General features: G+C 41.9%; 1 protein-coding gene across 1 annotated transcript in view; it reads left to right on the top strand.

Annotated features, from left to right (window-relative positions):
• LOC145341471 (transient receptor potential cation channel subfamily V member 6-like) overlaps positions 1–13,436 on the top strand; it is a 130,738-nt gene extending 117,302 nt beyond the window's left edge. Inside the window, exon 15 of the mRNA XM_080186437.1 lies at positions 12,571–13,436. Within this exon, the coding sequence (XP_080042563.1) occupies positions 12,571–12,745 (175 nt within the window). The 3' untranslated portion in view covers positions 12,746–13,436. The remainder of the gene's footprint in view (positions 1–12,570) is intronic.
• The last annotated feature ends 7,878 nt before the right edge of the window (positions 13,437–21,314 follow it).

The following is a 21,314-nucleotide window of genomic DNA, read 5'->3' as shown; positions in this document are numbered from 1 at the left end:
ACAAATCATTTTCTGGAAATGGCTCTGGATGATTTTTTTTAAAGTTGTGTGAACAATGGCACAAAACCCCAGGGTAGATAGGTGAGTCAGCCAATCACTTTTCAACCTAATGAGTGCCTAATGAGGGGACGTGGGAGAAGAGATCTCGGACCAGTCGAATAGCAGACTGCTCACCACTTCACGTTATCCATCAGCATTACATGTGTCTGTTCAGCACAGCCCAGCAGATCACAGAGGGAATGAAATGTTATAGGTGCCATCCATGCTGATTCAAAAGGGGGAATCCAGGGCACGTAGTGCTGCTAAGACATTAGATCATCAGAGGTAAAGGTGATACTAAATTGACTTTGGTGCAGTGCATTTATGATGAAGAAGGTGTCATCAGAAGATTTATGTGATATATCTGATATAACTGATGGATAGTGATTAAATTGCATATGGTTGAGGTCCACAAAAATGGAATTCTCTGTGCAAATGATGGCCAGGATTTTATTATGGACAAATGAAAAATATGTGGGAAATGTAGTATCATTGCAGTATAATGCACTCAGGAATGATTCAAACTTTTAAGATAGCTGTAGCTCTTAGAGCTAGTGGATATAATATAGAAAACAGAACCAAGTCAAAGCAGCTAGCTGCGGTGGTCACTCTCAACATCGTAAGACGGCAAGGTTTCACCAGTCTTAATGACTCTCGGATCAAACTTTCTGGAGGTGCAAGTCTTGCTGCATTAACCCAGAGGTCAAAGGAGGTAATTGGAGGTAATTAAATCACTCCAGGAGTATCACTTTGTCCAGACTAATCTTACTGGTATGAGTTCAAGCATGGTGGCATAGTGATTAGCACTGCTGCCTCAGAGCACCAGGCATCTGGGTTCAATTCTGGTCTTGGATGACTGTGTGGAGTTTGCATGTTCTTCGTGTGTCTTATGAGTCAGGAGTCAGGAAATTCACCAACTTGCCGCATCTGCCTCGGGAACAGTGCTCTATCTAGCCTTCATCTGTCACCCACATCGCGTGAACCGTTCGTGCCAACTCCCATCTCCTATGGCCTTTTATTGTCCCTATACTAATTTAATGCCAGCCCATCCCTTTGACCTTTTTATAGTCCCATTATCCAATGTAATGCATCTCGTGCCAATACGTGGCTCTAACCCACCATCCTTTAGATCCCCTACAGTGTAGAAGAGGCTATTTGGCCCATCAAGTCTGCACCAACTCTCTGACAAAGTAACTTACCCAGATCCTCTCCCCCACCCTATCCCCAGAGCTCCATATATCTACCATGACCAACCCACCTAACCTGCATATCTTTGCCCTTGCCTGGTTTCTACTATAGGCAGACTTCAGGAATCATTTTGAGATGAAATAAAATCAATGTCTTAAAATGTATTACGGCCTTTATTATAGTTTAAAAATATCTCCCATTCACAATGTTTTAAAAACCCGCAAGTACCATCTCTAATTAAAAAAAGACTTGCATTCATAAACCCATATTAAAAACAGCTAATCCTATAATAAAATCTTTGTCCGCCAAATGGTGAACTTGCATCCTACTCCATGCCCTCTCTCCACAACCCCCCCCCCGCCCCAACCACCACAACCACCACCACCCCCCACCTCAAAAGAACATAAGAACATAAGAAATAGGAGCAGGAGTAGGCCATCTAGCCCTTCGAGCCTGCCCCGCCATTCAATAAGATCATGGCTGATCTGTCGTGGCTCAGTTCCACCTTCCCGCCCGCCCTCTCCCCATAACCCTTAATCCCCTCTCCAGCTAAGATAATTGTTGGTTGTGGCAGCCAAGTATTAATAACAATAACCCATGGGGTAATATCAACAAACAGCAATTGCAATTCTTAGGACAGATTTCTTTTGCAACTTTCGTTGACACAGGCAGGTTGTTTATTCCATTTTTAAAGGGTTGGAGATTTAAATAACTTGACAGCTCAACATTTCTACAAACCTTTTCCATCCTTCATGAGCCTTTATGTCTGTTCCATAAATTTGTGTCTCCTATACTGCAGGTTAAGACCCATGCTTGATGAAAGTGGGGATTTAAACTCAGCAATGAATCCAAATGGTGCAGCTGAGTTCAGGTTTCCCTCATGTGTGAGTCACATCTCATCCCCTTTTCGCTCCTGGCAAAAATTAGAAATGGAGGACAAATATGGATTTTTGAAGGGCTGCAGAGACTTCCTGACTCTGCGAAAACCCTGCCCTTGGTAACTGAACTGTTAGAAATAGAAATATTGGTAATTCATCAAAATTAAAATTGTAGGATACTTCATTCTGTGTTTTGATGATGGTTGATAGAAAATGCTTACTTCTTTATGAAGCATCATTCAGGGTGAAATTTTAACAGTTGATAATCCAATCTTTTAGTTCTCTCTAATCAAAGAGGATTTGAAAATGAGCAGCACAAATCGTGGGTTTGATTGTTAACTATAGATGTTTCTAGAATGGAACTGCAATCTATCTAGAATATATTAAATTCACTGGGCACAATGGACCTGCCCATGCTCTGCCCTTCACCCGCTCCGATTTCCGTGGCAGGCCAGTAAAATTCCAACCAGTATGTATATTGTGTGCTCCTTATTAGGGTGTCACCATATATTGTCATCCCTCTGTACGGCCCGTCAATCACCATTAAGTGAACAGCTGCTCGCTGCACTTTTACCAGTAGATGGCACTCCAAAAGCTCCAATTCCTTAGGCTTCTGATAAATTTCAAAAACTTTCCTCCTGCTGTCCAGTTATCTCTTCAAATAGGTTAAAGTTTCAAATGTTATCTCTTTTTATAATAAAAACATTTTTTCATTCATTTCCTCCTCCTATGTCCTGGCTGCTGCAGCTGGCCTTCTCCACATACACCTTGGGCCTGTTGACTATTCATTTGATTTAGAATTAATTTTTAATTTTAATCACTATTTTATAGTGCAGCAGCATTAACAGTCTGGCTGGATATAATGTTGGAGATTTTATTATATGACCTCCTCCCTCTAACTGCACATTCAATACTGACGCATTGCGCCATTGCTCCTAGTGCAAAGCTTTCCCATGCAAATTTGAAAGTAGACTGATTCTTCACTACCCGATTGGATGATTCCCCACAATCTGATCAACATTTTCTTTACCATCTAACAAACCTTGAAAGAAAGTCATGTGTTTGATTGCCCAATAATTTCTTCTCCTGGATCACCCCCAGCATTGTTTAACCTTCAACTCCTGGATCCTCTAGAACAAATCTAGAAGCTTGGACACCTAAATTTCATCTTGATAATATGACCCTGCAGCCAACAATAGACTCGATACAGTCTGATTAGCTGTCTGCTAAACTGGCTCCCGGTGTAACTGATTCATCCACCTGAAGTTCACTGCTGCCTCTGGTTGATATCTTTAATTATTTACCTTCCCATTTTCTCATTCGATACCCCTTCACATGCCCCCCCCCACCCCCCACTCCCATTGGCCGTAGCTCATGGTTGGGTGACGATTGTCTCTGACACGTGTCCAGTATCCACTGCCTGGATAGTTGCGTCACTGATTCTTCAGAAGAATTCACACCTCTAAACAGGAGGTATTTCCATTCTAAAAAAAACAATGTGTATTGTATATTTATAATTGTTTTATACAGGGCAGAATTTTCTGCTTCACGTTATTTTCCTCAAAGGTTTTTAAGCACTAATTATAAAAGCAATGCGGTACCTCTATAGCTATCTGTATTTTGTTAGAACACCTTGGCTTTGAAACTCTGCTGTCCCTGTTAAAGGGGGAGGAAGTCCAACAAAGCTGGATTTTTGCTTGCTACTTTGACAGACATTATCATGAGGTTGAAGCTATTTACATAGTTGAAGCAGGAAGCCATGACCGCATGCCCAATGGTTTCTCAATGGTGCTGCTGAGGGACAAATAAAGGGTGGGATTTTATGGCCTCACTTGTCCTGAACCATGAAATCCCACCTAAAGTCAATAGATATTTACATTGTCTGCCGCTCGCCCGCTCTGATTCCCATGGCAGACGGGACGATAAAATAACGGCCAAAGAGTCACAACCTAACATTCCAAGGAGGAGTTCAAGACCTGCGCTGCATTTTGGGAAAGCAGTCTGATGGTAATCCAGTCTCATTGGAATCAATTACTTACATCTATGTTTCTTTCAGGAGAAGCAGAACAGAGCCCAGAAATCCAGTGATTTAACTGGGGCTAGCTGGATTGAATTCTGGAGGTTGCATCAGGAAAGATCAGTCATCCCCTCAGATGACAACCAAATTGTAAGGGAAACAGCTGGATGACACTTCTGGCCTCCTCAGATTGGGATTTCTACACTGGACAAATAAAAGCACCCTGGCTTCAAGTTCCACTCCTGAGAGCAATCCACCATCCACAGCACTGTCACCACGCACAAACCCCGCCCCCAATATCTCCCCTCACCTCTCTAAATATATGGCCACTTATAATAATTGTTACAGGATGCACATGTGCCATGCTCCTTTCGCCTGCAAGCTCAAATTGATCTTGACTCCCTTACCCACGTTGCCCAGGAGATCAACTAATAAGATATACTTTGTGTGTTCTTAGAGAATTGAGTGGCAAACTGGGCCACAAGGTTATAACAATACTCAGGTCCAGGTTCAATTCCCAGCTTGAGTCACTGTCAGTGTGGAGTTTACACGTTCTCCCCATGTCTGTGAGTTTCCTCCAGATGCCTCCCACAGTCTGAAAGATGTGCTAGTTAGGTGCATTGGCCATGCTAAATTCTCCCTCAGTGTCCCCAAACAGGTGCCAGAATGTGGCGATTAGGACATTTTCACAGTAACTTCATGGCAGTGTTAATGTAACCTTACTTGTGACACTAATAAATACATTTTAAAATATTCTAGGCCTGTACTCTGCTTCAGCAGGCATGTTTCTGACCCAGAATTTGTATCAGCTATGATAACCATGTCAGTTGGTTTCTGGCCTCTGAGTCAAAGTGTTGGCTAAAATTCTCCAAACATTCTTGCGCCACTGCAAGTGAGAACAGAGAATTTGGGATTCAACCAAATCGCTGATCACTGCTACTGATCCAAAGAATCCGGCAGAAAATTCCAGCCTTTGTGTTCAAGTCTCATCCCAAAGGCTTGATCTCAAAGTCAGATGCACACTCAAGTGAATTACTGAGTGAGCATTGCATTGTCAGAGTGCTGTCTTTTAGATGAGATATTAGATTGAGACACTGTCCACTATTTCAAAAGAACATAAAAGATCCACTGGCATTAATTCAGAGAAGATCAGGGGCTTTATCCCTGCTATCCTGGCCAACATTGATCCTTCACTCAACATCACCAAAAAAACAAATTACTTAGTTACTATCATGTTGCTGTTTGCAATATAAAAATTGACTTTTGTGTTCCCAACATCACAACAGGATGCAGAATGGCTGTAAACCACACAGGGTGTCCTATATTCATGGAATGTGCTATGAAAAAGCAAGGTTTTCTTTAAAATACAGTTAAGAGAGTAAGAGTTAAGAGCAGCTCTTCAATCTGCTTGAAGCGTGTTGTAGCATGTCTCATAGAGCCAGAGTTCTGGACCATTATCTGCTCACTATGTATATCAATGACTTGGAAGAGGCCCAGGGGGAACAAGGTTGTAATTTGCAGATGATACCAAAATGGACATTGATGTATATTTTTAGAAGATGAAAGGAAGCTGCCGGGATTTTGATAAAATGGAAGGAATGTGCTTAAAATGTGTAAGGTAGAATGTAGTATTTATAAATGTGAAATGATGCACTTTGGATAAACATGACAACAGTGTTTATACTCTGAGTGACACTAGGCACAATGACTTGGAAGAGGAGAACAAGTTGTAAGTAACGGCTCACAGAATATTAAAGGCAGCACCTCAGGTTGATAAGGCTGTAAAAAAAAAGCTACTAGATTTTTTTGTGTTTTATCGCAAGGTGTACAGTGTATAACAATACAGAATATAACAATAAGCCTTTATAAAACTCGTAGAGTTAGAATATCGTGTGTTGCATTGGACTTTAGAAGATAGAAGGAAGCTTTAGAGTGGGTATAATGCAGCTTCGCTAGAACGCTACCTGTTGTGAGGAAACATAAGAATACTTTGGGGGGATCTTTGCCCTCCCCAAGATGGTTCTCATGGCGGGAGGCACTGTGCCATTTGCTGGCAGCAGGATCTTCTGATTCCCACCACTGAATTATTTGAAGGATACATCTAATATGTAAAATTATAGGATAGCGGATTGGACAGGTCTGTGCTATGGATTCAGCAGCCACTATTACAGCAACAGCTTTACCCTCTCCATTTGACTGCTTCAAATCCTGATCTCTCGTCGTGTACACCATTTACATATTCTCTTTCTGATATTGCAACATTCCCCCCTTTTCCCCCAAGATAACATTACATACGTTAAGAGTTGTGAAAAACTACATGGAAAATAGACCCATGAGTTTGCATCTGTATAAAGTATAGGTGGTTTTGCTGGAGCAACAGAAGTTGAGGGCAGACCTGATAGAAGTCCACAAGATTATGAGAGGCATGGACAGAGTGGATAGTCAGAAGCTTTTTCCCAGGGTGGAAGAGTCAGTTACTAGGGGGCATAGTTTTAAGGTGCGAGGGGCAAGGTTTAAAGGCAAGTTTTTTACACAGAGGGTAGTGGGTGCCTGGAACTCGTTGCCAGGGGAGGTAGTGGAAGCAGATACAATAGTGAGTTTTAAGGGGCATCTGGACAAATGCATGAGTAGGGCGGGAAAAGAGGGATACAGTCCACAGAAGGTAGGGGGTTTTAGTTCAGTCGGGCACCATGGTTGGTGCAGGCTTGGAGGGCCAAAGGGCTTGTTCCTGTCCTGTAATTTTCTTTGTTCTTTGGTACATAGAACATTACAGCGCAGTACAGACCCTTTAGCCCTCGATGTTGTGCCGACCAGTGGAATGAATCTAATGACCCTCTAACCTAAACTATTCCAATGTTATCCATATGCCTATCCACTGACCATTTGAATGCCCTTAAAGTTGGCGAGTCCACAACTGCTGCAGATAGGGCATTCCATGCCCTTACTACCCTCTGAGTAAAGAACCTACCTCTGACATCCGTCCGATAATTATCACCCCTCAATTTAAAGCTATGTCCCCTCATGTCAGCCATCACCATCCGAGGAAAAAGGCTCTCACTGTCCATCCTACCTAACCCTCTGATCATCTTGTATGCCTCAACTAGGTCACCTCTTAACCTTCTTCTCTTTAACAAAAACAACCTCAAGTCCCTCAGGCTTTCCTCATAAGACCTTCCCACCATACCAGGCAACATCCCAGTAAACCTCCTCTGTACCCTTTCCAGTGCTCCCACACGTTTCTTATAATGCGGCGACCAGTACTCTGTGCAATATTCCAAGTGCAGCCGCACCAGAGTTTTGTACAGTTGCAATATGATCTCTCGGCTCAAATTCAGTCCCTCTACCAGTAGAAGCTAACACACTGTACGCCTTCTTAACAACCTTATCAACCTGGGTGCCAACTTTCAGGGATCTATGCACATGTACACCGAGATCCCTCTGCTCGTCGACACTACGAAGAGTCCTTCCGTTAGCCCTATATTCTGTACCCCTGTTACTCTTTGCAAAGTGATTCACCTCACACTTTTCCGCATTAAACTCCATTTGCCACCTCTCAGCCCAGCTCTGCAGCTTATCTATGTCCCTCTGCAAAGTGTAACATCCATCCTCACTGTCTACAACTCCTCCGACTTTAGTATCGTCAGCAAATTTACTAACCCATCCTTCTACACCCTCATCTAGGTCATTTATAAAAATGACAAACAGCAATGGCCCCAAAAAGATCCTGCAGTACACCACTAGTAACTGAACTCCAGGTTGAATATTTCCCATCAACCACCACCCTTTGTCTTCTATCAGCTAGCCAAATTCCTGATCCAAACTGCTAAATCACCCTCAATTCCATGCATCTGTATTTTCTGCAGTAGCCTACCATGGGGAACCTTATCAAGTGCTTTTCTAAAATCCATATACACCACGTCACCTGCTTTACCCTTATCCATCTCTTTGGTCACCTTCTCAAAGAACTCAATAAGGTTTGTGAGGCACGACCTACCCTTCACAAAACCGTGTTGACCATCCCTAATCAATTTATTTCTCTCTAGATGATTATAAATCCTATCTCTTATAATTCTTTCCAAAACTTTGCCCACAACAGAAGTAAGGCTCACCGGTCTATAATTCCCAGAATGGTCTCTACTCCCCTTAAACAAGGGGACATTTGCCATCCTCCATTCTTCCGGCACTATACCTGTAGCCAATGATGACATGAAGATCAAAGCCAAAGGCTCTGCAATCTCCTCCCTAGCCTTCCATAGAATCCTAGGAGAAATCCCATCTGGCCCAGGGGACTTACCTATTTTCATATTCTCAAGAATTGCTAACACCTCCTCCTTATGTACCTCAATCCCATCTAGTCTAAAAGCCTGTATTTCAGTATTCTCCTCGACTACATTGACTTTTTCCTGCGTGGATACTGACGAAAAATATTCATTTAGTGCCTCTCCTATCTCTTCAGGCTCCACGCACAACTTCCCACTACTGTCCCTGACTGGCCCTAATCTTGCCCTAACCAATCTTTTATTCTTGACATACCTATAGAAAGCTTTAGGGTTCTCCTTGATCCTACCCGCCAAAGTCTTCTGATGTCCTCTTCTAGCTCTTCTTAACTCTCTCTTTAGCTCCTTCCTGGCTAATTTGTAACTCTTCCTTCCTGGCTAATTGGTAACTGAATGATACAGTGATTGAGGGAGGCAATCACAAAGAGAATGGGATAAAGGTGGAGAGAGATCTAGAAAAGAATTAGGCCAGAGATGGCAATGAGAAAAACAGAGAAAGGGAAAGAGAAAGAGAAAATTGATTAGAATGGGGAAAGAAATATTAACTGATAAAGAAATGAGAAGAGTAATGATGTAAGGGGGCAGGTGGAAAGAGAATGTTAAGGGAATGTGAGGAAAATAGTGTGAGGCAATTTTGAGGGAGATTCTGAGAAACAATCGGAGAGGGAAAAGGAGATGGTGGATAGTAAAAGAGCAAGAATGAGAAAATGAAGAATGGGCAATAGGAATGAGAAAATTCCTTGTGATGTCAAGGAAAAAGTTGTAAGCTAAGTCCAGTTTAACTATGGTTTTAGCATGAATATAATGACTTGACAGAATAGTTTTGTTGCCTTTTGCAATAGACAGGAACATCAGATTTCCAGCGTGATGAAAGGATAATTATTAGTCATGTGGTATGGCTGTCTCTCAATAAGGATGTGAGTTTCAGTTATGGTTTGGTTATAGAAATTGTCATTTTGCTGTGAAATTGAGTTATTACAATTGGAACACAGCTACATTGAAATAATTCCTCTGGCATAAGAACATAAGAAAACATAAGAACGTAAGAAATAGGAGCAGGAGTAGGCCATCTAGCCCCTCGAGCCTGCCCCGCCATTCAATAAGACCATGGCTGATCTGTCGTGGCTCAGTTCCACATTCCCGCCCTCTCCCCATAACCCTTAATCCCCTTGCCTATCAAAAACCTATCAACCCGCGTCTTAAAAATATTGAGCGAGGCAGCCTCCACCACTTCAACGGGCAGAGAATTCCAGAGATTCACCACCCTTTGAGTGAAGAAGTTCCTCCTCAACTCCGTTCTAAACTGCCCCCCCCTTTATCCTGAGGCTGTGCCCTCTAGTCCTACTGTCCTTTCTGAGCAGGAAGAGTCTCTCCACTTCTATCCTATCCATCCCATTCAACATCTTATACGTCTCAATGAGATCTCCCCTCGTTCTTCTAAACTCTAACGAGTACAAGCCTAGTTTATTCAGCCTCTCCTCATAATTCAACCCCCTCAACTCCGGAATCAGCCTAGTAAACCTCCTCTGCACTCCCTCCAAGGCCAAAATATCCTTGCGTAAATGCGGCGACCAAAACTGCACACAGTACTCCAGCTGCGGCCTCACCAATGCCCTGTACAGCTGCAGCAAGACCTCCCTACTTTTATATTCAATCCCCCTCGCTATGAAGGCCAGCATCCCATTCGCCTTCCTGACCACCTGCTGCACCTGCAGGCTGGGTTTTTGCGACTCATGAACAAGGACCCCGAGGTCCCTCTGCACCGTTGCATGCTGCAGTTTTTCGCCATGTAAGTAATAGTCCTTCCTACCATTATTCCTACCAAAGTGGATAACCTCACATTTGCCAACATTAAATTCTATTTGCCAGTTCCTGGCCCATTCGCCCAGCCTATCTAGATCCTTCTGCAGACTCTCCACACCCTCCGCACAATTTGCTGTTCCACCAATCTTGGTGTCATCAGCAAATTTCGACACCATACACTCGGTTCCCTCCTCCAGATCATCTATATAAATGGTGAATAGCTGAGGCCCCAGCACCGATCCCTGGGGCACCCCACTAGTCACCAACCACCAATCCGAATAGCACCCATTGACCCCCACTCTCTGCCTCCTATTTGACAGCCAATCCTCTATCCACGCTAACACCCTACCCCCAACTCCATGCCCCCTGACCTTCTGCAATAACCTCTTGTGAGGCACCTTGTCAAACGCCTTCTGAAAATCAAGAAACACCACATCCACTGGCTCTCCTCTATCCACCGCCCTAGACACATCCTCATAGAACTCCAATAAATTCGTCAGACACGACTTCCCCTTAACGAAACCATGCTGCGTCTCTCTATCAAACAATTCTCCTCAAGATGCCTCGCTATTTTCTCCTCGATCATGGATTCTAACATTTTTCCTACAACAGACGGCGTATAATTCCCCGCCTTTTGCCTGCCACCCTTCTTAAACAACGGCGTAACAATAGCCGTTTTCCAATCTATAACAAACTGGTAAACTGCATCCTATAACAAACTGGTAAACTTTCTAAATACAAATGAAAGGCTTGAGAGCTAAGGGGCCAACCATTTAAGACAAAGATGAGAAGAAAATTCTTTATTTAAAGAGTTGTGAATCTAAGATAGACAAATCTATGGGGGGCTAATCTTAGCATTGCACCCCATCGGCTGACAGGTGAGGTGAGCTGGTAAGATTGCTAGAGAGCCCAGAAATCAGGTTCTCGCCTGATTTCTTGCCTTATTATTTGAATTTATTGTAATGTTGATTTGAAAGAAATTAGCAAGCCCTCCCCACCCCTGGCGGTTGGTGCAAGAGGGTGGTGCCCTTTGTGCAGTGCCAGACTAGCACCATGGCAGTGCCAGCATAGCACCCTTGGTCTGCCCACCAGGCCATGTCAAGGGGCAGGGCCTGAGTGGGTGAGACCTATTGGAGGGCAGGGTGAGACTTCAGGAGGGCCAAATGGGGGAAAATAGGAGGGAATCGCTGTGCACTTTGCAGATGCTATCAGTGAGGGGGGCATGCTGCCACTCTACATACCATTCAATGGGGGACTGCAGTAATCGCTTGGTCTGGCCAAGTGGGTGAGGGAATGGGGGTCAGTCAGTCTGGTTGGGAGTGAGATGGGGGTCGATCAGTCTGGCATGGGGGGAGTGGGGTGGGGGCAGGGGTCATTCCTCTAGGTGGGTGGGTGTCGTGGGGGTCAATCAGCCCGATGGGGGAAGGCCAATGATCAGCCAAGGGGCACCAAAGTAGCACAGGATGGCGGTGCCAGGTTTAGGCCATGGTGCCAGCTGAAAGCAGCACAGGCTGTGTGAGAGGTCTCTCTGCTGCACTGAGAGAAGTGACCTACACACGCGCAATTGCGCCCTCTGCTGCTATCAGCCAGCTTTAAGCCCCGCCCACTCCCCGTCCAGGTGGATATCAGTTTTCAGTATAAGTGCATAAGATACCACATTTGGACTTGCCAAAAGAACGGATCTGAAACTCTCCCATTTTCATCCTTGTTCTGGACTTATAATTTTTATCATGAGATGGTCTTTCAAGGAATTGAGATAAATGGACAGCAGGCGGGAAAGTGCAATTGAAAACCAAGATCAACCGTGCTACTTAATGTTGGAGCAGGCTCTGTGGAGCCACATTTTATACTCCTGTTCCTGCCTCTTGACTATTGAGTTATAACTTGTGCTACATCAAAAGAAGTGTAATGTCTATATCTGCACAGAGGAAGAGGACATTTAACAAAAATGTCTGAAAAGCCAGCTATGGCCTGGGAAGGTGAAATTAGAAAGAGCACTTGAGTGCCCTTGGGCTGACATGGACAAGAAGGACTGAATGGCCCCCTACGTTGTAACCTTTCTGTAGTTCAATGATTTTTGTGGCTTATTGGAGGTAACACTGGGAGAACTATTACCTCTTCCTCAAGTGTAACGCCATACCTGGAAAAGCAGAGTTTTCCCTGACGGGGTCAGAAATTATCAATATTTATTATGAATGGAAAATGTCACACGGGACGTAAGCATTCTAATACAAATTCTTAAAGGCATTGCATAAATTTTGGAGTCCTGAATTCCAACTATGCCAGGTAGAAAGGATCTGAAAAATGTTGGGTACTTCCTCTTTTGCAATCTGTAACTAAATGTAGATTACTCCCTTTTCTTTTCAAGGGTTGAAGAAAGAAGTGACTACCAAAAGGCGAGAAAGAAGTCTGAAAATGAGGAGAAAGAAAACGTAACCCACCCAAGAAAAAACCGAAGCGCCTATCGTTGGAAACTCATCCATAAAAACATTTCAAAAAGTCTTAAAAAGAATGATGATGCATGTGATATGACTACTTTGTAAATTATGATCACTGTAACACTACAGGTATTGGTTTTCAGGATCACATAATTACTTTTCTGAATATTATGAAGCCAGGCTTACAAGACCAATATCCCATTAGACAGTGGACAGCTCTTCCTCAGGTGTACACACTCACATTAAAGAAACATTTAAAATTTCAGTGAAGCTGAATTTCAACAGATCATTTAAAGTTCTAAATGTTCTTGAATGTGACATGACCTATGCTACGGCTTAGACAACTCAACACGGATGTTGTTAGATATTACATTGTTGTATATTACGATTGGATAGCTGCTTTAATAGATACCCAGAATCAATATTAACAAATGTAACTGGAAATTCTGTTGTCATTTGCAAAATATAGTGTTGCAAAGTGGGACTTAATATTAATTGACTGCAGTAAAAATATTTCAAAGAAATAAGACTACAATAATACAAAGAGTCAAATTTAAAACAAGACTAAGTGGGCCTTTGATGTGCATTTATAAATTATAGCAGTTTTGTTGCAACAGTTTTTGGATAGAATCTTTAAACTGTGACAACAAAACAGCTTGCAGTGTGGAGTTATTATGACACAGTTTCTAAATGATCTGTGAAATGTAATACCGGATGTTACTGAACACAGAACAAGAGTGAAAGTTTTTTTATATATATAAAATGTAAGTAAATGGAAAATTATAATCTTATACAGTATTTTATTATAAGGTACAAAATGCTACTGTATTCGAAAGGGGTGACACTGCTGCTGACTATTGTAACACTATGTACCAAAATAAACCTCAAAGAAGATTTTACTGAAAAACAATCAAGAAACATACAGTGGCTCTGTATTAATAGCTTGTTGCAGGAACGGAAAATGTACAGAGTTTGAAAGCTGCAAAGTAAAAATTTCAACAAATCAGATGTTTGAATAGTGAGCATAAGACATAACTTGAGAATAAGACAATAATTATTTGACATTGTTTCATTCTAAGTGCTAAAATGTTCTTCAATCTGATTAAACCTACAGTATGACTTGCACAACTGAGCAGTGGGCAATGGGAGTAATTCAGGTAGGCTATGACCATTCTAAATACATTGAAATTCTATGGCTGCTTTTCTGCACAGTGCTTTCTTTGCCAAGGTCAGTAATATGAAGCATCGCAAATTTTGATGTCTTGCCAGGATTGCTAAATATCAAATGCAAACTCACAATTAAACGAACTTCATTCAAATTAGTTTGCTGATCTCATCCAGTGGCTTGTTTGTTACTTTAATATCCATTCTTTGATAAACAAAAATGTAGCTCATGAAAATAAATGTCTGATGGAACTGGTCAGTGGAGTTGGAAACTAGTTTGTATGGTTAAAACACTTCTACAATCTTGATTCTCTTCTGTGTAATGCTAAACGTCTTTTTCTTCTATATTTGGAAGCAAAAAATCCAGCATAAACTAAAATTTTTGCTCAACTTACATCATTTTAGGTCTCATATCCTTTAAGATATCATGGATGAGTCCCTGGTTAAGTATACTAGCAGACAGTCGTAAGGACAAGTGTTCTCCTGTGATTCTGAGCTTGTGTAATAAGAAATTTAGCAGAGTGGTGTCATTTCTTCATACTATGTGACAAAGTACATATAAGCAGCCACACCACAAGGTTATAACCACTATAATATAAATATTGTTTACTATAATTCATTGCTCCCAGTTAAAGATATTCTACTGAGCAGTGTGCAAAGGGTTTTAGAAAATTAACAGTTTTCTTTCAGCATGACAATTGTCCTGATTCTGACTGTAATATTAATAAAATTGACTTGGGTGTCCAGTTTCAAAACTTGTGGACAGTACAGCTTTTGACGAGAGTGTTGATAGACTTCAAGAGAATGTAGACAAGCTGGTGGAATGGGTAAACATGTGACCTGAAATCTTAATGTAGAGAAGGATGGAATGATATATTTAGATAAAAAGAATGAGGAGAAGGCAATATGAAATAAAATGTATGATTTTAAAGGGAGGCAGAGATTAATGCTCATAATCTTTTGAATGGGAAAAGACTGGTTGAGAAAGCAGTAAATGAGTATTCAAGATTCTGTATTTTATAAGTAGAGGCATGAGGCTGGATTTTCATCCTCAGGATGGGTAGCAGGAGTTGGGAACCCACCACCTTTGGCAATAGGTCCCACAAAGACAGGATCCTCATTGTTGATAGTTGGGGGGAGTGGGGGTGGGCAGGTGGTGCTCAGGCCAGCCAACCTAGGAAAAAAGTCACTCTGAAGGGTCATCCTGATTTGAAATGTTGGCTTTATTCTCTCTCCACAGATGGTGTCAAACCTGCTGAAATTTTTCAGCATTTTCTGTTTTTGTTTCAGATACCACAAGCCATAGTATTTTGTTTTTATCTTAGATACTGCCCCTACCCCTCCCCTCATCAGGGGACCTTGAGGTAAACCAAACCACTGTAAATGCCCTGTGATAGACACTCAATCCTGCAATCATACAGGACAATGAGTTGGGACATTAGGAATGCCTTCTTCCATCTCAATTGCAAAGCTACATTAAGCTTGCACCTATTGCAGTCCAGCCCCTTATCTGTGCACCTCTCAAATACTCCCTACACCATTAGAAAGCCCAAAGAAAAAGAGGCAGAACTGTAAGAAAATGGACTTCCACCCTTTTGCCGCAACATTTGCACCAGGGACATTAGTATCCTTAGGGACTGTTGTTTCAGCAGCCAAGGAATCATTTTTGTCTTCTGATAATTTAATCATGTCTCTATATAGTTGTTTAGTTCTTGGACTTACCTTTTTCTGGATTATCACTCAGTATTTATCAGACATGTTAATTAACAGGTTTAATCACCAACGCCTTTCACTAGGAGTCAGTTCTGCATTCTTCTGCTTCTCTATATGTCCCAACTTGATCACTTGAATGTAGAAGAATTTATGTAACAGCACATTCAAGATGAATAAATGATAGAAATCTTTAACAACTTAACAGCCTGATCGTCAGATTGATCAAGTAGTCAAATTATTTTGTAATTGGCCAAGAGAACATATAAGTTTGCAAAGAATATGTAGGATGGTATGGTGGCACAGTGGTTAGTACTGTTGCTTCACAGCATCAGCGACACAGCTTCAATTCCAGCCCTGACTGTGTGGAGTTTGCATGTTCTCTCCGTGTTCGCGAGATTTTTCTGAGTGCTCTGGCTTACTCCCACACTCCAAAGATGTGCAGGTTAGCTTGATTGGCCATGCTAAAATTGCCCCTTAGTGTCAGGATGACTGGCAGGGTAAACACGTGGGATAGGGCCTGGGTGGGATTGTTGTGGGTGCAGGCTCGATGAGCCGAGCGGCCTCCTTTTGCACTGTCGGGATTCTGTGAAAATCGCTATGAACTTCTGCTCGTAAGCTACCAGCTGTTGAATAAAAATCAAATAATTATCCATTTCCTTTGCTATGAGCAACATTAGCTGCATGCATTCAATGAAAATGATTGTCCCCAAGCATTGGGATAAATGTTTAAAGACAGCCATGGTGAATTAACTCAATGATTACAGATGCTGCTTCCAAAAGTGGCTATCATAACACTCTGGGGGAAAAAAGCATAATAGAACATTGGCAGGTGTTAAACAAGACACAACTGCCACCAACTGAAGTTTAACATAGCCATCCTCATCAAGGTTAATCTTAGTGCAAATCACACTTATCAACTTCTTCTTGCCTCCTATTGGACAGTCAGTCACTTCCTGACATCACATTTCTGACAACTGATCTCGCTGTTCCCACAAAGTGCAACAAAATGAAACAAGAACTTGCATTTATGCAGTTCCACATGTGTTGGAAAGCATTTTAAGGTGAAGAGAGCATTATCAAATAAAATTCCACACCAGACCACATAAGGAAATAGCAGCAACAGAAACAAAGAATGCTGGAAAATCTCAGCAGGTCTGACAGCATCTGTCGGGAGAGAATAGAGCTGATGTTTCGAGTCTAGATGAAGGGTCATCTAGACCCAAAACATCACTTTGACCTGTTTAGATTTTCCAGCATTTTCTGTTATTGTTTCAGATTGCAGCATGCACAGTATTTTGCTTTTAAGGAAATAGCAGGGCAGGTAACCAAAGTTTAGTGAAAGATAGAATTCACTTATTAAAAACAAACTTACATAAAAGATCAAATCTACTTCATAAAATAGTACACAGCATGGTTTTTAATTCTAAGAAACAACATTCAAAAATTTCCTAAGCTTTAATTAGTGAGTTGAATATTTTTCAGTTCAGGCCTGTTTTAATGTAAGGCAGTCAACCATTTTTAAAAACGTGATCGGGAAAATTTATACTCTCGTCAAGGTGAACAGGAGTTTCATTTTGCATGGATTAGAACATCAATATGTCTGTTGCATAGAGGGAGATAATAGATTCTATCACGTGTGGAACTATTAGCGTGACCTGTAACCCTGCTGAATTTCTCACTCTGTTTGATTAGCAACATGTAAGTTCACACGTTTGTCCACACCCAAAAATCATCATCAAAACACCGTCATGGACAAAGAGTTTTTACTCAGCTGTAAAAACCAGCATAGAATGCACTGTAACCAAGAACATACACTGGTTTTGCCTTATTTTATTATGATTACATGTACAGTTCCATAGTTAACATGTCCTGAGTGGGTAAAGTGTAGACGCAGTAGAAGAGAATAAGACATTTTGACTACCTTGTCTTTCAAAAGGTCTTTTAGTCAAAATGCATAATGTGTTTTGTAACACTAACAGTAGAATTAAAAGTTAAATCTCATGGACCTTTTTTTAATTATTCATTCATGGGACATGGACAGTGCTGGCTGGCCAGCATTTATTGCCCAAGGTCAGTTGAGAGTCAACCACATTGCTTTGACTCTGGAGTCAGACCAGCTAAGAAAGGCAGGCTTTCTTCCCTAAAGGACATTAGTGAGTGAACCAGATGGGTTTTTCCAACAATGGTTTCATGGTCATCAGTAGTTTCTTAATTCCAGATATTTTATTACTAAATTCAAATTGCACCATCTACCATGGTGAGATTTGAACCTGGGTCCCCAGAACATTAGCTGAGTTTCTGGATTAATAGTCCAGCAACAATACCACTAGGCCATTGCCTCCCTTTACAAGCCCCAGAGTTTATAAAATTAATTGGACATTTGCAAGGGATTAGCACAGTTGGAATGTGCTGTGCTTGTTTGTTGCCAGCTCATTCAACAAAGAGAAGGAGCAAGCTGTTTGGTGATGGTCTGTCCTGTGACCAGCTGAAATGCAACTACTTTTTCCCCAATTACCCAGCATAACACGTGTAACATATTTAGCATTTTTTCCTCCCACATGAACAGTGCTTATCATGCAAGAACCAATAAATACTATTTAATTTTGTACCCTCAGTGCAACCTCACTTTTATTTTCACAGCAACAGCTAAAGACTGATTCCTTTTACTCCTGGCTGCTGGAATCATTTCAGTTAGGAATGCCAATGCTGCTTAATTGACTGGACATTTCCTGAGCACTGTTAGCAGCCTCGGAGAGCAGCACTGTGTATTGCCAGTTTGCATCTGCCTATCTCCCATCATCCACATTTATAATTTCTGCCTCCACCACCCTATCATTTTAAGAAGCAGTCTAAATTTTCCTCAATGGATCTCACTCTGTTACCTGAAATGCAGTTTGCTGCAATTTTGGTGAAATGATGGTGTAAAGTAGGACCAGCTATAATGTAAATTCCTGCTACCTTACTGAAAACCTCAAAACTCCCGTCTTTCTGCCAAAAGCACATGACTGCCAGTACACTGAGGTGATAGAAGCTTAAGGAACCCTCTTGGTATGTGTTAATTTAGTGCTGCACAATTGCTAACAGTTGCATTTATATATTTAACATACAAAAGTGCCCCAGCTTTTAAATAAAATTGTCACTTGGGGGAGGCAATGAAGTCGGCGAACACAGGGATGATGGATGGAAGAATAGGACTGCAGGACAATTTTCAATAATGTAACCTTCAGCAACCCTGTACTCTCAATATGGTCTCCCGTTATTTTAAGTACAGTGCAGTCATACAAAAAAAATAGCCGGCAATGTAAGAGGATTAAAACTACTTTCACAGTCTCCTTAAACCATAATTCATGACATTTCAAGTTGAAAATACAATTTAATCTCTCCTGCCTTCCACTCTATCAGATTTTCTCTTTTTTCCTTCTCTGCCCCCTTTTCCTGCCTCTGCACTTGCTTAACACTATCATCTCTCAAACATTTGCCATTCCTGATGAAAGCTCCTCAGCCTGCAACATGAATGTTTCCCTCTCCAAGTGTTGCCTGGCCTACTGAATATTTCATCTCCCCCGCATCCCCCCCCCAGTCTATTTTCAGGCAGGTGGAGCTGACTAGTCCACTGCCATCCCTCAAGTTATCCCCCATAATGTGGGAGTTGTGTAAGGCACTGCTACCCCATGTGTTCTTCAGCCTATTGAAGACCTTAACTGGCTAATTTTCTTTTTATTCATTCATGAGACAAGGGCGCCGCTGGCTGGCCAGCATTTATTGCCTATTCCTTGTTCTTGAGAAAGTGATGGTGAGCTGCCTTCTTGAGTCCCTGCAGTCCACGTGTTGTGGGTTGACTCACAATGCCTTAGGGAGGGAATTCCAGATTTTGACTCAACCACTGTGGAGGAACAGCAGGATTTCCAAGTCAGGATGCTGAGTGGCTTGGAGGAGAACTTGCAGGTCGTGGTTTTCTCATGAGTCTGCTGTCCTTGTCCTTCTAATTAATTAGTACAGTCTCAACTGCAATAAAACACGCGATTGGGGAAGGCAGAACACCCTGGATGAAATGGCAGAAAATAACGTGTGGGTACCTTCTATGCGATAATACCACTAACCTCCACTTGTGGGGGAGGGTGTGATGGAGAGTGTATGACAACTGGCATCTCCTAGTTAAATTGTCAGCTTGTTGAGAACTGTACTGATGTTAAAGGAGAGGGTATCCCAAAACCCAGAAGAGTAGCTTAGAACACCGGTTCTTATTAGAGTATATTTTCAATATGCTATAATGTGAGAAAGATATGCAAACCAGTGAGGATGAGTACAGTCTTGTGAACAATTAATATAGATTACTTAAAAGAAAACACATGACAAGAAAGACTATGGGTGTGATCATGCCACCTGTTAACACCACATTCCCACTGCAGCAAAGACGGAGAATTTGGTGACAAGCCAAATCGCCTCCGTTCACTGCAATGGGATGGGAAAATTCAACTGGCATGAATGGTTGGAAAATTCCAGCCTATATATAGTACACTACATAAGTACACCCAACTACACTAATGGCTGTACACACCCAGTATCTCTCACCCTGGTTTTGAACTACCTACGTCTTGTGAACACTGAAAAATGCCCCTTTTTCACCAAACAATATCTAATATTATATAACTCTTATCGGCTAAATCCAGGATATAGTTACCATCTTCACAGGTTATTTGCCAGGTTTGGGAAATCCTTCATCAGTACTCAGCTTAGAGATTCTTCTGAGTTTTGATTTTAAACAGCAGTCTTTCAGCAGCATTTTGGTTTCAGGAGAGCCTGCTTTCTGCAGCTCGGTCTGGTTATCATGGCAGCTGCTTAGCTATCCCTCTCTCCAGTTACCTTGTCATGGATGTATTATTTTTTTCCCTTTGATGTTACTGACCCTGTAGATTAGGTTTTTAGCATATAAATGCAAATTCCCTTATCTCCCCGTTTTAAAGCCACCTCTTCTATACACCATTGTTTTCCCCTAGTCACTTAGGTAAACATTAATTCACATCTCAAGAACATACCTTCAAACAGCTACAATTTGGTTCCCCTTTTACACCATTTCTTTATTTTATTTTTATCCCAGATTCATTTATCAATCTTAATTTTTCACAGTTAACACTTTCTCCCTTTTTTAAATGAAACATCAGAATTTGAAAGACAATTTCATTTCTCAACAATTTCTTATCAGTTTTACCTTATCTAACACTACAAAGATTTTAAAGCATGTGTTAACATAAAATATACCTCAAAATATTTACACACACTAGGTTGGGAAGCTTACCAGAAATTGGCAGAACGTTGCTTCCGGAGAGAAAACCAGTGTCTTTCTCTCCAGAGAAACAGACTGGTTTGCTCTCCAGATGTTACGACACTCTGCCTAAAAATGTTTCACGTTGCCATACGGGGGGGACAGAGCTTCAACACGCTGACAAAACCTGGGTGCACTAAGATCTGTCACCCCGGTCAGAACAGAATAAACCTGCCCCAGATCATTGGCCCTTTCCCCTCCCCGATCATTATCCCCAGCTCCCTCCACCGATCATTGGCTCTTCCTCCTCCCCACCCTGCCACAATCGGAGCCAGCAACCCACCCTCCCTTCCCGCCATTGCGGGCATCCTCTATCCACTCCTGGCCCACAACCAAATCTAAATAAATCCTCTCCTCCCTCATGAGGCTCCCACTGGGGCCTCGCCCCTTGGCATTAGTGGCACTGCCTATACTTACTTTTATGCTCCCATCTCTAGCTGAACCTGTTGTAAACTCTACCGACATGACACCATG

The sequence above is a fragment of the Carcharhinus amblyrhynchos genome, chromosome 3 (assembly GCF_965287045.1).
Source record: "Carcharhinus amblyrhynchos chromosome 3, sCarAmb.v2.hapA, whole genome shotgun sequence".
Classification (NCBI taxonomy): domain Eukaryota; kingdom Metazoa; phylum Chordata; class Chondrichthyes; order Carcharhiniformes; family Carcharhinidae; genus Carcharhinus; species Carcharhinus amblyrhynchos.
The sequence above is the reverse complement of the archived record's forward strand: the minus strand, read 5'-3'. Positions and strand labels throughout refer to the sequence as shown.